General features: G+C 46.2%; 1 protein-coding gene across 45 annotated transcripts in view; it reads right to left on the bottom strand.

The window, feature by feature from the left end:
• LOC144799531 (uncharacterized) overlaps positions 1–16124 on the bottom strand; it is a 5513712-nt gene that overhangs the window by 1073452 nt on the left and 4424136 nt on the right. For all 45 annotated transcript variants that reach the window (XR_013603860.1, XR_013603862.1, XR_013603865.1 and 42 more), the window contains one exon: positions 2960–3029. Coding sequence is in view for 41 of the 45 variants with exons in the window: in XM_078671256.1 (XP_078527382.1) it covers positions 2960–3029 (70 nt within the window). In the remaining 4 variants the exon portion in view is untranslated. Of the gene's footprint in view, positions 1–2959; positions 3030–16124 lie in introns of those variants that run through there.

A 16124-nucleotide genomic window follows, 5' to 3' on the forward strand; every position in this document is an offset into this window, starting at 1 on the left:
CACCACCAATACCACTACCACCAGTGTCACTAGCACCACCAATACCACCAACACCACCAAAAACCACCACCACCAATACCACCACCACCTATACCACCACCAATACCAAAGCTACCAATACCACCACAAATACCACCACCAATACAACCACCACCAATACCACCACCACTAATACCAATACCACCACCAACAATAACAATACCACCCAAGTACCAAAACCACCACCAATACCATCACCACCACCAGTACCACTACCACTAATACCACCACCACCACCAATACCACTACTAATACCACCATCAGTACCACCACCAACACCAATACCACCACCAATACCACCGCCACCACCAATAACACCACATCCAATATCTCCACCACCAAAACCACCACCAATACCACCACCAATACCACCACCAATACCACTACCACCACCACCAATACCACCAATACCACCACCACCAATACCACCACCATCAATACTACTACCACTAATAACACCAATACCACCACCACCAATACCACCACCACCAGTACCTCTTACCAATACCACCACCAATACCAATACCACCACCATCACCAGAACCACCAAAACCACCACCGCCAATACCACCACCACCAATACCAATACCAGTACCACCACCAATATCAATATCACTACTATCAATACCAATACTGCCACCATCAATACCACCACCACCACCAATACCACCACCACCAATACCCCACCACGAATACCACCACAAACAATACCGCCACCACCAATGCTACCACCAATACCACCACCAATACCAGTATCACCACCACCAATACCAATAAAAATACCACCACCAATACCACCACCACCAATACCACCAACACCACCACCACCAATACCAATGCAGCCACCACCAATACCAGTACCACCACCAATACCACCACCTCCAATACCAATACTGCCACCACCAATACCACTATCACCACCAATACCACCACCAATACCCCATCAATGCCACCATCACCAATACCACCACCACCAATACCGCCACCACCAATACCAGTACCACCAATACCAGTACCACCAATACCACTGCCACCAATACCACCACCACCAATATCGCCACTACCAATACCACCACCATCAATACCAGTACCACCACCAATATCACCAACACCAATAACAGTACTGCCCCAATAATACCACTACCATCAATACCAGCACCATCAATACCACCACCACCACCACCACCACCAATACTAATACCACCACCACCAATACCACTAATGAACAAGTTACTTACCTTTGGTAATGCTTTGTCTGGTAGATACAGTTTCTGCCTGTGGATTCCTCACCTTATCAATATCCACCACCAATACCAATACCACCACCCCCAATAGGAATACCACCACCTAAGATCCTTTTGCTCACTAGTAACAGCAGGGACACTGTAAGAGGCCGAAGCTGCAGCCAAAACTATCCCTCCCTCCCTCCATGCCTGCCATAAAGCACAGCCCACCCTGCACCGGGAGGTGAAGCCAGGGCCCTACTACAGCTGGAGTGTTTTTTATTCGACCAAAGAAAGCAATTACATTACGCAATGACATACTGGGCACTCAATTAATTTGGAGGGCAGGAAATAGCCCCCCTCCCGATCTTCCCCCAGAGCCTCAACAGTGCAATCACAGAACCAAAGGTGTTGGAGTGCTTTGTTATTGTTTATAGCTCGGATCATATGTAACTCTCACTTCACACTTTATGTCTGTAGGATGAGGGTGGGCACACACTGCCTCCCATCCCAGCACTCAGTGTTAACATGCACTGCATTTACTAAGATGCATCAGGGCAAACTGAGTGCTGGGATGTGAGGCAGTGTGCCCCACCCTCTTCCTGTCTGAAAAGGCTCCCTCGAGCTAATGAGCTGACGAGCTCTGCTTGATGCACCTGCACCCAGCGAGTGGTACAGAGACCTGAGAACACTTTGGGCAGCACTTCTAGCACCCCCAAAAAGAATGTGTTGCCCTCTACTGAAGAAGGACAACTATCCTGAAACACGTGTCTAGAAATACACAGCACAGGCTGCACCAACAAGGGTGAAAAACTAAAGCCTGACACCGAAGTGTTATCATGTACTGCATTTACTATGAAGCATCGGGGCAAACTGAGCGCTGGGATGTGAGGCAGTGTGTGCCCACCCTTCTCCTGTCTGAAAAAGCTCCCTTGAGCTAATGAGCAGAGGAGCTCTGGTCGATGGACCTGCGCCCAGCGAGTAGTACAGAGACCTTAGAAGACTTTGGGCAGCATTTCCAGCGCCCCTAAAGAATGTGTTGCTCTCTACTAAAGAAGGACAGCTATCCTGAAACACGTGTCTAGAGATACACAACACTGGCTGCACCAACAAGGGTGAAAAACTAAAGCCTGACACCGAAGTGTTATCATGTACTGCATTTACTATGAAGCATCGGAGCAAACTGAGCGCTGGGATGCGAGGGAGTGTGTGCCCACCCTCCTCCAAACTTTGTGTCTGTGTAATTTACAACACTTACACATCTTCTTCATGGCACTATTTATCACTACTTTGAAGAGGTTGCAGGCCAGTCTCTTCCTCTAATATTTACAATCTAACAAGCGGTCGAGAAGGCCCTTTCTTGCAATGCAATAGGTCTTGCATTTGCGAGAGTTTTAGCTATTAGTATTGTAAATGACAATGCCTTTTATTTATGTTTTAAAACCCAAAACATAAATAAAAGGCATTGTCATTTACAATGTCAATAGCTCAAACTCGGGTGAATGTGAGACCTATTGCATTGCAAATGTTAGTTTAATATTCTTTTCATTTCAACAAATACCCACATCATCAAAGCAGCTCCAGAAAATGATTCATGGTACACCTAATCCCCAAACACTTCCAAAGATTCTATGGTTCATCTATGAGAAGATATCTAATGAATTCTAATATAGTAATAATATGATGTTGAATCTTACCATGCGTAACACATGAGTCATTCCTTACTTCATCCTCCTTTGATTCTAACTTGGCTGATTGGAGGGTAGGCTGGAAAGTGCATAACAGAAGATTAATGATGTTATCGATGTTCTACTAGGAGTCATTTATAAGCAATTTTGTGCAACTATAAAGTCAAAATAAATATTCAGCAAATTCATCACAAAATAACCTACTTACCCTTGAGTGCTGGTTTTCATGTTATCTACTTTAAATGGATACCATGTGGAAAAACTTGAAATAGCTAAATGCATGCACTCTCAAAAGCACATGCTGTGCTGAAACACCGTTCCAAGTTTCAAAGATTTAGGATCATTTAATCTACTTACCTTCAGTTATGCTCTTTCTAGTAGATAATCTATTTAAACAAAGGTTGCTCACCTTTTAAAATTCCCCAGACACATTAGATCCAGAACTTTTACATAGCAATTGCTACAGAAAGCAGGAGGTGCCCTTGCGCGACACGGAGATCTTATTCTGCCTTTAGATTTAGTGACGCAGATCGATATAGGTGCCACCCCAAGCTGATTATGTCAGCGTATCATTGAACACTTCCCCACGCTTAGATATGGATCACCCTTAACACAATGGAACAATGACTGTATGTGAAATCTAAACTCTGAACTTTTTAGTATTCTAAAATTCCCCTCTCAGAATTTAGAGGAAGAAGGGAAAGAGAAGAATCTGTGGTCAGACAAAGGGACTGATAATGAGTTTGGTGGTGTTGGAGTGGGGTGGTATTCCACCACCCCGCTCCCATACTGCCAAACTCCACTGCTGACTGCTTGCTGGATTACAAGTTATAATCTAGGTGGGTGGTCCAGCGGCAGCTGGCCCATTGTGCAGCCTTTCAAAGGCTCAAAGGAGAGCCTTAGAAAGGCATCGTCATAGGACAGCCACTGTGCTTTCCAGCATGGCATGGACTGTTAAGCCCATGCCGTGCTGGAACGGGGTGCAAGCAGACAGGGGGCACAATAGCACAACTCTGCTCGCAACTCCGTATGACGTCATCGGAGCCATAAGAAATCCTCGTTGGCGCGCTGACGTCAGTTCCACCCATTTTTTCCATGCCCTCGAGGCAAACGGGTGGACTGGCAACATAATGCAAGTATACACAACACACAATATATATACACAAATATACACAGTGTATAGGAAAAGCAGAGAAGCTAAAACCAAAGCATTTCCTAACAACAACGGTATAGCAATCAATTGACATACAAAAACACAATGTCATACAACAAAAATCTTTTTGGTATAAGTAGGTGGACAATGGGATGGAGGGTGGGTCAGTGAGGAATCCACAGGCAGATACTGTATCCTCCAGAAAAAGCGTTACCGAAGGTAAGTAACTTGTTCTTCTGATGGATACATCTGCCTGTGGATTCCTCAACTTTTGCATTAAATCCCACAGCAGTCCTGCTCCTGAAGGATGGTGTCCACCCACTCATACCAAAAAGTCCTACAGCACTGACCAAGCAAAATGGCCATACCTCCTCACCTCAGAATCTAAGCAATAATTCTTAGCGAAAATGTGGAGGGAGGCCCATGTTGCGGCTTTACAAATGTCCACTACAGGGACACCCCTAGTCAAAACAGATGTAGAATACTTAGCTCTAGTAGAATGAGCTCTGAGACCTTCAGGCGGTTCCTTCTTGGACAAAGCGCAGCATATATTTCTACACAAGATGATCCACCTTGAAAGCATTCTCTCATGGACGGCTTTGCCTTTAATCTTTCACATATAGCCAACAAAGAGCTGGTTGTCCAACCTCAAGTCCCTGGTCCTTTCCAGGTAGAAGCTGAGCGCCCTCTTAGGGTCCAGGCGGTAAAACCTCTCCTCCTCCTTGGAAGGGTGAGGGGTAGTATAGAAAGTGGGTAAAGTGATAGACCGCCCTAGATGGAAGGGAATAACCATCTTATGCGCATTAAGGGCCCGATGTAGGTAATTTAATTTTTACCACTTCTTAAATACCGAATCATACCGATTCGGTATTTAAGAAGTGGTAAAATGGAGGGGGATGTAGGTATTTCAGAATCGGTATTTACCGATTCTGGAAATACCGATTCGGTAATGCCCATTGATTCCTATGGGCATTGAAGCACATAGGAATCAATGGGCATTACCGAATCGGTATTTACCGATTCGGTAAATACCGATTGCAGCAAGGGTGCAGGGAGGTCACCCCAAATACAGGCATGTGTGCCATGTGGCACACAGACATGCCCTAAGGGCATGTCTGTCTGTCACATGGCATAGGTGTGCATGCACACATGTGCATGCACACCTGGATTCGGTATTTCACCACCCAATTGGATTGGGTGGTAAAATACCGAATTCTGAAGGCCTGTAGCACTGTAAACAGTGCGACCTACATCTGGAATTTACCGAATCGGTAAAATTACCGATTTGGTATTTTACAGAATCGGTAAATTTACCGATTCGGTAAATTTACCGATTGTGCAAAATATTGGCCCCTACATATGAATCACCAAATACCGGTCGGTAACGGCCGAATTCCGCCGTTACCGACCGGTATTTGGTGACCAACATCGGGCCCTAAATGAGGTAAATCGAGGCTTGGAGCTAAGAAACTGCAACTCACTCACCCTCCTGGCTGCAGTCAAAGTCACTAGAAAAATACGCTTAAATGAAAGCAGCCTCAAGGGGCAGCTATGAAGAGGCTCAAAGGGAAACCCCATCTGAAATGTAAGTACCAAATTCAAATCCCACTGATGCATTATAAAGGGAGTAGGAGGACGCCTATTCATGAGGCCCTTAACTAACCTCATGACAATGGGGGACTCAAAAAAAGATGGCTGGTCCTGCAAACAAAGGAAGGCCGACAAAGCCTACAAGTAACCCTTAACTGTCGCCACAGCACAACCTTGATGGGCCAAAGAAAGTGAAAAACGTAGTGTATCAGATAAATGGGCTTTCAACGGATAAATGGATCTCTCTCCCCTCACCATTTCACAAATTTGGACCACCTAGAGGAATAAACAGATCTGGTGGAGTGTCTCCTGGAAGACAAAATAACATCCACCACATCTGGTGGGAGAGAGAAAGAGCTCAGGTTGCCCTGTTCAATCTCCAGGCATGAAGGTGCAGGCTCTGGAGGTTGGGGTGTATAACCTGCCTCTGCGACTGTGAGGTGGTCTGCCCTGAGAAGGAGATGGAGCAGAGGATGTGAAGAGAGGTGAAGAAGATCTGTGTGCCACACCCTTCCTGGCCAATCCGGGGTGGTCAATATGACTTGGGCCCATTCTTAGTGAATCTTCCTTAGAACCTGAGGAATCAAGGGCATGGGAGGAAACGCATAAAGAAGCGGAAAGCTCCAATCTAGTTGAAATACGCCCCCAATGCTCCCAGCATCAGATACTGGAGACTGCATGATGACAGACAGTGTGGGTTCTTGAGAGTGGCAAACAGGTCCACCTGAGGAGACCCCCACAACTTGAAGATGCGGCGAACCACCTCCGGGTGAAGCCTTCACTCGTGGTCGGCTGAGAACTGCCGACTGAGACTGTCCGCACACACGTTCAGCACCCCGGCCAGATGATTTGCTATTACGCAAATCAGGTGGTCCTGAACCCAGGATCAAAGCTGCAATGCCTATCTACAGAGACAATACGACCCTACACCTCCCTGCTTGTAGATGTACCACATCACAGTTGTGTTGTCCGTCAGTAATTGAACTGACCAACCATGAAGGGAGGGAAGGAAGGCCTTGAGAGCCAAATGTATTGCCAGCAGTTCCAGAAGGTTGATGTGTAGTGACCTTTCCTCTAGAGACCAAAGACCCTTGACCTCCAGATCCCCCAGATGTGCACCACATCCTAGAGTGGAGGCATCTGTAATCACTGTGGCCACCGGTGAAGGAGGTAGAAAAGGCTTCCTCTGAGACAGGTTGTCCGAAACACTCCACCAAGACAACTACGCTGCAGTGTCTCTGGAGATTCTAACCATCTTCCCGAGATCTCCATTGTGCTGATACCACTGCCATCAGAGGCAACACCGGAGTACCCTCATGTGCCAGTATGCATGGTCGACCAACAGTTAGCAGGAAGCAAACAGACCGAGCAGTATTAGGACCTTCAGGACTGGACCAACCACTCTGTCGTGAATCAACGAAATTAATTCCTGAATGTTGAGAATCCTCTGCGGAGGTGGAAAAGCTCGACACACAGTAGTGTCTAGTACTGCCCCTATGAACAGGTTGCAGAGGGCAACAGGTGAAAATTGGGTACATTTATCGAAAAACCCAAGTCGAACAACAGACAAGCCGTTATTTGCAAATGAAGCATCACCAACTCTGGCGACCTTGCTTTGAGTAGCCAGTCGTCCAGATAGGGGAAAATAGGGACCCGACCTTCTGAGATGTGCTGCTACCACCATCACCTTCGTGAAGACTCATGCTGCAGACTAGGGGTGGGCGGGCATCTCCGTTCCACCCACGGAATGTGCAGAGATTTGCCCCTTCCGCCTTTCGCAAACAAGGAGGAGAAATGGGACAAATCTCTGCACACTCGGGTGCGGAACGGAAGTTGGCCGCCCGCCCCCCCGCAATCTCTTCCGCTCGCTGCCTGCCCGCCATATTAAACAATATTAAAGCCTAAAATAATGATTTAACATCCCTCCTCACCTCAGAATCTAAGCAATAATGCTTAGCGAAAGTGTGGAGGGAGGCCCATGTTGCAGCTTTACAAATGTCCACTACAGGGACACCCCTAGTCAAAACAGATGTAGAATACTTAGCTCTAGTAGAATGAGCTCTGAGACCTTCAGGAAACGCATAAAGAAGCCAAAAGCTCCAATCTAGTTGAAATACGCCCCCCAATGCATCGGACACTGGAGACTGCATGATGACAGACAGTGTGGGTTCTTGAGAGTGGCAAACAGGTCCACCTGAGGAGACCCCCGCAACTTGAAGATGCGGCGAACCACCTCCGGGTGAAGCCTTCACTCGTGGTCGGCTGAGAACTGCCGACTGAGACTGTCCGCACACACGTTCAGCACCCCGGCCAGATGGCGTCGAGCTCGGATCCGGAGGACCAGGCCGCTGTTTTCGATGTCAGACCGGAACCGCCACCGGAGACGAAGGCATCGGAGTCGAAGGCTTCGGCGGCGCCGAGAAATGCCAAGGCGGTGTCGGAACCGGCATAAATGGCATGAACGGCGCCGGAGCATAAGTCTGGGGGACTCCCAGGTTAAATGCCATCGGACCCATGGGACCAGCCGGTGCGCCAGAGGGGTACAAGGCTCTTGTATAGACACCATACATAGCGTTTAAAAACTGTGTAGGGTCTTGACCTGGGCCCGGTGTGGAAAAGTAAATTTTGCCATGTTCTGTGTCCCTACGTGTTCCCCATCTTATGTTATGTGTGCATGATTAATACGCATATGTATCCCCCATGTTTGATTAAAGACGCAATTACAGTTGTGTCCATCTCTAGTATGCCAGTTTCCAGTTCTCGTGAAAGCTACGAGTATTAGGCCTATGTAAAGTTACGTTGCCACGTTTCCCAGTGTGCACGTTATTTCATTGTAAAGTCCCCGTTTCTAGGCCTCAAAAGGGCCCGGACACCAGATTCAGCTCCTGTCTCCTGAGCCCTCGCTGAGGAGCGATACAGCCCCCACCTGTATCCTCGACCCTTCACTTACTTCCTGCCTCACAGTGCCCGGCTCGGCCTGGCTCTGCCTGCTAGTCTGCCAAGAGTATGTTATGATTCTAGTTATCAGTCCAGCCCTCCTTCTCTGCATTCCTAAGCTACTGAATCGCATCAATAGTTTCCGTCATTGTCTAGCCTTTACGTCTCCATGTAAGAGAAATACTGTATTAATGGTCATTTAATATTCTTCAACACGCACTACATGTAGAATAATGCATGCACCAGTCTTAGAGTCTGTTAGCCTTTACCCCGATACCTTTTAGTTTATATCAACATGTTCTCTAAACATCAGATACTAGATAATGTTTAGGTACATGTCGCCCTGACTCTCCAGACTTCAGTCTCTGCCCTAGCGCAGAAGTCATAGCCCCCAGCTTCTCCTAGTAACACGTCATTGTCAGTTTGCGCGCACCATTAGGTTAGAGGTCCCAGCTCCTTAGGTAGCCCCCTCCATGTTTCCGCCCCATTTATGACATATTCTGTTACGTTTACATCACATGTCTATGTATACGCCTCCTGTTACACCCACTTTCACCCTTATCTTTCGCGACTGCTATTGACCACACCCACTGCTCCGCCTATCATATGTATTGTAATGCAACTGTTTTAGTATATATGCTTGTGTACTGTTATTAAAGTTAGCGCGCTCATTCCCTGTCCCCCCTGCAGGGCTCTGCCTTCCCATTCCTGTGCAGGTTGTCCTGTTCCTGTCCTTTATGCTGTATTAAACCTGCAAACTCCTACTACCTCGAATCTTGACTCTTATTTATTGAGCTATCTGTTATTACTATGTCCAGTAAAACCTAGATCCGGTATTATTTATTTATATACCACATAATGGCGCCCGAATAGGGACTTGCCCTTTCCCCACGCGCCGGTGAAGCCACGCCGGCCCCCTGACCCTCTGCAGCCGTGACGGAACCATACCGTGCACGTGCAGATATTTCTGCTTCAAGTATCCCTCAGGCCCACGGAGGAGACGGAGGTGGCGGTCCAGCATCCAGACGAGGCGGTGGAGGAACGCGGCGAGTCCCGACCAGAGCCCAAGCCGAGAGTCCAAGGTCCGAGGTATCCGGAGGCCCACCCGTAACTAAAGTCCGAAGTTCGTCCGTCCGGCGTCGAAGCAGTCCAGTCCAGTCCGAGGCCTTCCGTTCTTGCTGCCCGGTGAGTACCGTTGCTGGGGTAGTATCTAGACAGGGTCAATCTAATTGTCTCTGGTCCGTGGGGTTTGGTGGTACACAGATCCCAAAACGAAGTGTCCACTTCGGTGGATGCGGGTCCTGACGTGTCTCTTTATGAGACCGGTAAGTTTCGTACTGTTTCAGCAGTGCATCTAGTTTCTGTTCTAGTCAGTTCTGTTCTCGAGAAAATCCATGTATTCTGTTTTCCGTATTCCAGGTAGTATTTTGTCAGACCTGTTATTTTAAATGTTCTTCATGTATTTTAATGTCGTGGTATGAGAGTGGTGTAATTATCGTGTTCATTTTGTATTGTATTGTGTCTAGATTACAGTTCAGTCATGCCCCTATTTTCTAAATTACGTCAGTTAAAAACTAGAAAAGGTCTGTTAGAAGAAGCAGTTCCTGTCCCGCCTAGGGACAGTCCAGGTCATTTTATGTATCAGAAGCATGGCATAAGTGCCATATTATATCTAGATTTATGGGTAGAGTATACCAAACAGTTAGAAGAAAAGTATAGATGGCCCGTATCGGGTACATGGGATGCCGAGTGCATCATGCGAGTAGAAGAAGAATTATGGAAAAAGAAAGCCAGACAGTCACAGAAAGATGCCATCGAGTTATGGCGCAAAGAATCTCATAAAAGAACCGAAAAAGAAATCAGAAAGTCAGAATTAAGTAGAGAATCCTTAGAACGAGCCCAAGAAAGGGAATTAATCGAGATAGGTGAACGAGTTAAAACCGAACAGTTAGACAGACAGAGGAATGCCCTCATTAAGGGTATGTATCCTCTTCTTGCCGAGGGCTTGCCAAAAGCGACCCCGGAGGCATCCAGTAATTTTCCGCCACCATTAGTTCCGACCAAGCTACGTCACAAACCGACCGCAGCTGATATTTTTATTTCGTCCTATTTGGACGACACGGTTCCAGAATATACAAATCCTGTTCCGCCAGCTCCTGTAAATAATGTAAATCCTGCTCCTCCAGTCACCGGAGTACCTGCCACGGTACCCCCGGTCCAGCCTACACTACAATTTCCCACTCTGCCAGCACGAAGAGTATCAGTCGACGATTCCAGTATAGGGGCCGCAGGAGGAGGTCCTCCTGGTACCCCGCCACCACACCAACGAGTAACGTTAGTCGAGTTACATGAATGTGCGTTACAGCGTACGCCCAAATATAAGTCCGTTGCAGAAATCCGACGAGCCCTTACTGAATGCCGCTATGATCCAGTTGCAGGTGATGATAGTACAGTTATATATTCCATCCGTGTAAGACGGGTGACCGGGTATTTGGACACCCTACCGAATATGAAAGAAGATCTAGACAGAATATATTGTTTCATCCGTACAGGGGATGATCCAGAAAGCATTGGCGAAGCCATGTCCCAAAGGAAAGCTGAGATCCAGCTCATGTTATTAAAGTTTCTGATTAATTGTTTAATAAGAGAACAAGATTACCCGTCCAAAGATCCAGCCGAAATGAGAATCCTGACAAGGTGGAGTGATAATATAGCCGAGGGTAAGCACAGAACCATCAGTAGTATAGAGAGTATGTACAAGAGAATTCGTAAGGAAATAATAAAGTTACACGAACAACGTAAAGCAGCACAAGTAAGCGAGAAAGAGAATGACTCTTCTACTGAAGAGGTAGACGACGAGAATCCCGCCAGAATAGCGTATGTAGGAAAATCTAGATTTCCAGACCACCATTTACGTCTAGAACGCAAGAAAACTGTTCATCATCCAGCACCAGAACCAAGTTCTCTAGAACAAGTATTTCAAGCTACCGATCACATTCTGAAATCACGAATCGGTTATAGTGAGTTAAGTACTATGCATGAACAAGAACTAGCCCGATCAGCAGTCCGATGGATTACTGATTCTACCACTTTTCCAGACGAAATAGTGGCACAAATGTTTCTGAAGCTGCCCCCAGCCGAGCAACGACTGGTGGGTATGTATATGATCCAACACCTCATTACTCTGTATGAGGGTCAACATTCTGATCCAGGTCCGTTACACGATGTCCTGAACGAGTTACTCCAGTATAGATGGAAAGGTCTAGGTACCGATTTAATTAGTGTTATTCTAGAACAGCGCCACAAATATAGTGCGTTTTTGAACCCGCATTTTGTTCATGTTTCACCTCCAGAAAGTAAACCCTTTTACATAGATAGACAGAATCCGCTACGAGAAGTACACCCAGTCAGGACAGCAGATGGTGAAATGCAACGAGTGTTTGTTTACACTCCAATTACAAAGATGGAACTCTTAGAGATGAAGAAATTAATTCCCTGTCACGACAAAGATCCAGCAGGGTTCCACCGAGAATTAAAAGACATGCTCCGTATGGGAGAATACACGTATCCAGATATAATTAAAATGCTAAAAGTCCTGTTGCCCGCAGGGGTATACGAGAAACTCAAGGAAAAAGAATGGGAGGTGGGAGAGAAAAAGATCGATTGGGCAGTTCTAGAAGCTGAAGATAAGATACGAGTACCAGGTACCGGTCTTGGAGAGAAATGTAAAGAATTACCAGAACTGTTAATACAAGTTTTGCCCAGATTATTAGCCACTAAAAAGGAAGACTGGGATGCAATCTCAGCCTGTAAACAGAAACAAGACGAAGACACTAGTGATTTTTATTCTAGATTTGAGAAATGCTTTATTATAAACAGTGGCCTCAAGACGAGTAGCGAGTCATACCCTCATCTTTTTGTTACTAAATTAGTCGAGAATTCAAGTCCACAAGTTAAGAATCGAGTTTTGAAAGTCGAAAGTACATGGCAAGCTAGTACCCCGTCCCAGATGTTACAGATGCTTCAGTATCACCAGAATAGAATCAGAGAAGAGCAAGAACATGAAAGAAAACGTATGAAAGACACGAAAATGAAAGTACTAGTTGCACAATCTGTTCCTCAAGACAGTCAGAAGAGGGGTACGAATCAAGCCAGTCATCCTGCAGTTCCCGTTAAAGGGACCTGCAATTATTGTAAACAGCCAGGTCATTTTATAAACGAGTGTACAGTTCTGAAACATAATATAGCCACTGGTAAAACTAAAGAAAGACCACGTCCGCCTAGACAAGAACAAGTTTCACAGACTTCTCAGCCACAGAATGCACAACAGACAGTTCCAGCACCGCAGCCTATTGCTGCAACACAGCATGTTACACAGCAGATGTACCAGTATGCACAGTCTGAGTATCCAGAGTATCAGCCATATTCATGAAACAGCCTAGAGAGGGAGGTAGGCTTGCCTCTCATCGAGATTCCTGTAGATCAAGAAGGTCCCTATGTTCATAGTCAGGTACTAGGGAAAGACAGAAAGTTTCTGATTGATACAGGGGCAAGTAGGACGACTATCAGTCACGCCGAAGTTCCAGGGGCTCCGCTCTCAGGCTCTAGAAATGTTTCCCTTGGATTTTCAGGAAAGCCTATTGTAAACGAGATATCTAAGCCAGTTACTCTAGAAGTAGGTCCATTGTCCCGCACTACTGATCTGTTACTTACGAAGACATGTCCAGAAAATTTGTTAGGCATTAAGACACTGAAAGAATTAGGTGCAGTTATTTGCTGTTCCCCAGAGGGAATACGACTGTTCTTACGTGACTTCAAGGGTCACTATGTATTACGAGATTTTGATCCGAGATTGTCTAATGTTCCGCAGCATCTATGGGCGCAAGGTCCAACTGATGTAGGTTATATGCAAATCACGCCCCATCGTGTGACTCTCAAACCAGGTGTAGTCCTGCCACGAATCAGACAGTACAGATTGCCACCTGAGACTGTAGCAGCCTTATCCAAAATTATTGACGAGCTCATGGCTCAAGGAGTAGTTGTAGAAACTGACTCCAATGTATGTAATTCTCCGATCATTCCAGTCATGAAACGTACTGATCCAAATGCACCCCCAGTATATCGATTAGTGATTGACCTTCGAGAACTCAATAAATGTATTATTCCCCAGTACCCAGTTGTCCCAGATATCTCTTCCCTATTGACAGCCATTGATTCCGAAGCCTCATTTTTTTACAGTCATAGACCTCAAGAACGCGTTTTTCAGTGTCCCCATTCATCCAGACAGCCAGTTTCTTTTCGGATTTTGTTTAAATGGAAGGAGCTATATGTTTACACGAGCTCCTCAAGGTTTCACAGAAAGTCCTAGCATTTACAGTCAAGCACTTAAGAGACAACTAGACAACATTCACATGCCAACTGACACTGCCCTGCTCCAGTATGTCGATGATCTACTGATCACAGCCCGTTCTGAACGTGCTTGCGAGCGAGCATCACTTACAGTCCTATATTTCCTTGCCGAGATGGGGCACAAGGTGTCCACTTCGAAGCTTCAGTTCTGTGTACAGCAAGTGATCTACTTAGGCCACTTACTGTCCAAGAGGGGTAGGCAGTTGACACCCGACCGTATCCAGTTAATAGCGAGTCTTCCTCAGCCCAAGACACAGAAGGAGGTACGTGCTTTTATCGGCCTCACTTCTTACTGTAGACAATGGATTCCTCAGTATGCATTTCTAGCTAAGCCACTGATACAGTTAACGACACAGGAGGCAGCCGTATCGACTGTCCTCCCTTGGACATCTGAACATACACTTAGTTTCAATGAGCTAAAGAAAGCTTTATGCCAAGCACCTGTTCTAGCTACACCGAACTACAGTAAGCCTTTTACACTTTTTGTCACTGAACGCGAAGGTACAGCATTATCTGTTCTCACACAAGATCAAGCAGGTCAATACAAGCCCTGTGCTTATTTTTCGAGCACATTAGATCCTGTAGCCCAGGCTCTGCCTGCGTGCCTCAAGTCAGTTGCAGCCACAGCACTAGCTATCAGACAAAGTGATTCCATAGTATTAGGACATTCCTTGACAGTACAAGTTCCACACTCCGTGGAAGTTCTTTTAAACCGAACACAGACTCAACACTTGACAATTGCACGTTTAACAGGTTATGAACTGACACTGTTCCAGCCACACATAGAAATCAGACGCTGCAACGTTTTAAATCCTGCTACACTGTTACCGTCAGTTACTTCGAATCCTGCCACACACGACTGTGTGGAAGTAGTTAATACTATGACTAAGCCAAGACAAGATCTGACAGATATTCCATTACCAGATCCCGACCTGACACTTTATGTGGATGGTTCATGTATGAGAACAAGTACAGGTGAACTAGTAGCCGCGTATGCAGTGACTACTGACACCGAAGTTATAGAAACACACCGTATTGACACCCTGTCTGCTCAAGCAGCAGAGCTAGTTGCTCTGACCCAAGCCTGCATACACACTAAGAACCTGAAAGTCAATGTTTACACAGATTCACGTTACGCATTCGGAGTCGTACACGACTTTGGAGTGCTCTGGCAGGAGAGAGGTTTCATGACTTCTCATGGAACCAAGATTCAGCATGGTCTCCTTATTCAAGCTCTGTTAGATGCCATACACTTACCGACATCTATTGCTATCATGAAGTGCAAAGCACATACGAAAGTTACTGACATTATTTCCCAAGGTAATGATCTAGCAGATCGCACAGCCAAGCTCACAGCACAGACTCCAGACATTTCAGTTAATCCGACACAGACACATACTCCAGATCCGACTACCTGTATGACAGTTAAGGACCCTACTCAAGATGTCATAGATATCCAGTTACATGCTACTCCCGATGAAATCAAGAAATGGTCCGAACAAGGAGGGGTCCAGACAGATCAGGGATGGGTAACGAAGGGTAGAGCCACATGGTTTCTCCCCGACTCTATGGTTCAAGTCATTATCAATACCGCACATAGTCCAGCACATTTAGGAGAAAAAGCTATGTTAGATAGTATCCAGAACATTTGGTTCAACAAGCATTTACGAGCTGCAGCCAAGCAGAAAGTCCGTACCTGTATGATATGTTGCCAGTTCAATCCAGGTAAAAGTGTCCCGGTGGAACAAGGTGGATTCCAGCCCCCTGACCACCCTTTTGAAGTCCTCCAAATGGATTATATTCAGATGGAGCGATGTCGAGGTTTCAAGTATGTCCTTGTAGTTGTATGCGCTTTGTCCAGGTGGACAGAAGCATATCCAGTTCCCGATTACACAGCCGCGACCACTGCCAAGCAGTTGGTTCGTGAATTCTTCCCCCGCTACGGACTCCCTAGAGTCGTATATTCTGATAACGGCCAGCCATTCTCATCTGAGCTCATGAAACATGTTTCCCTTTTGTTAGGGTACCAGTGGAAGTTCCATTGTGTACGCCATCCAGAAGCAGCCGGTCTCGTAGAGAGACATA

The sequence above is a fragment of the Lissotriton helveticus genome, chromosome 1_2 (assembly GCF_964261635.1).
Source record: "Lissotriton helveticus chromosome 1_2, aLisHel1.1, whole genome shotgun sequence".
Classification (NCBI taxonomy): Eukaryota; Metazoa; Chordata; class Amphibia; order Caudata; family Salamandridae; genus Lissotriton; species Lissotriton helveticus.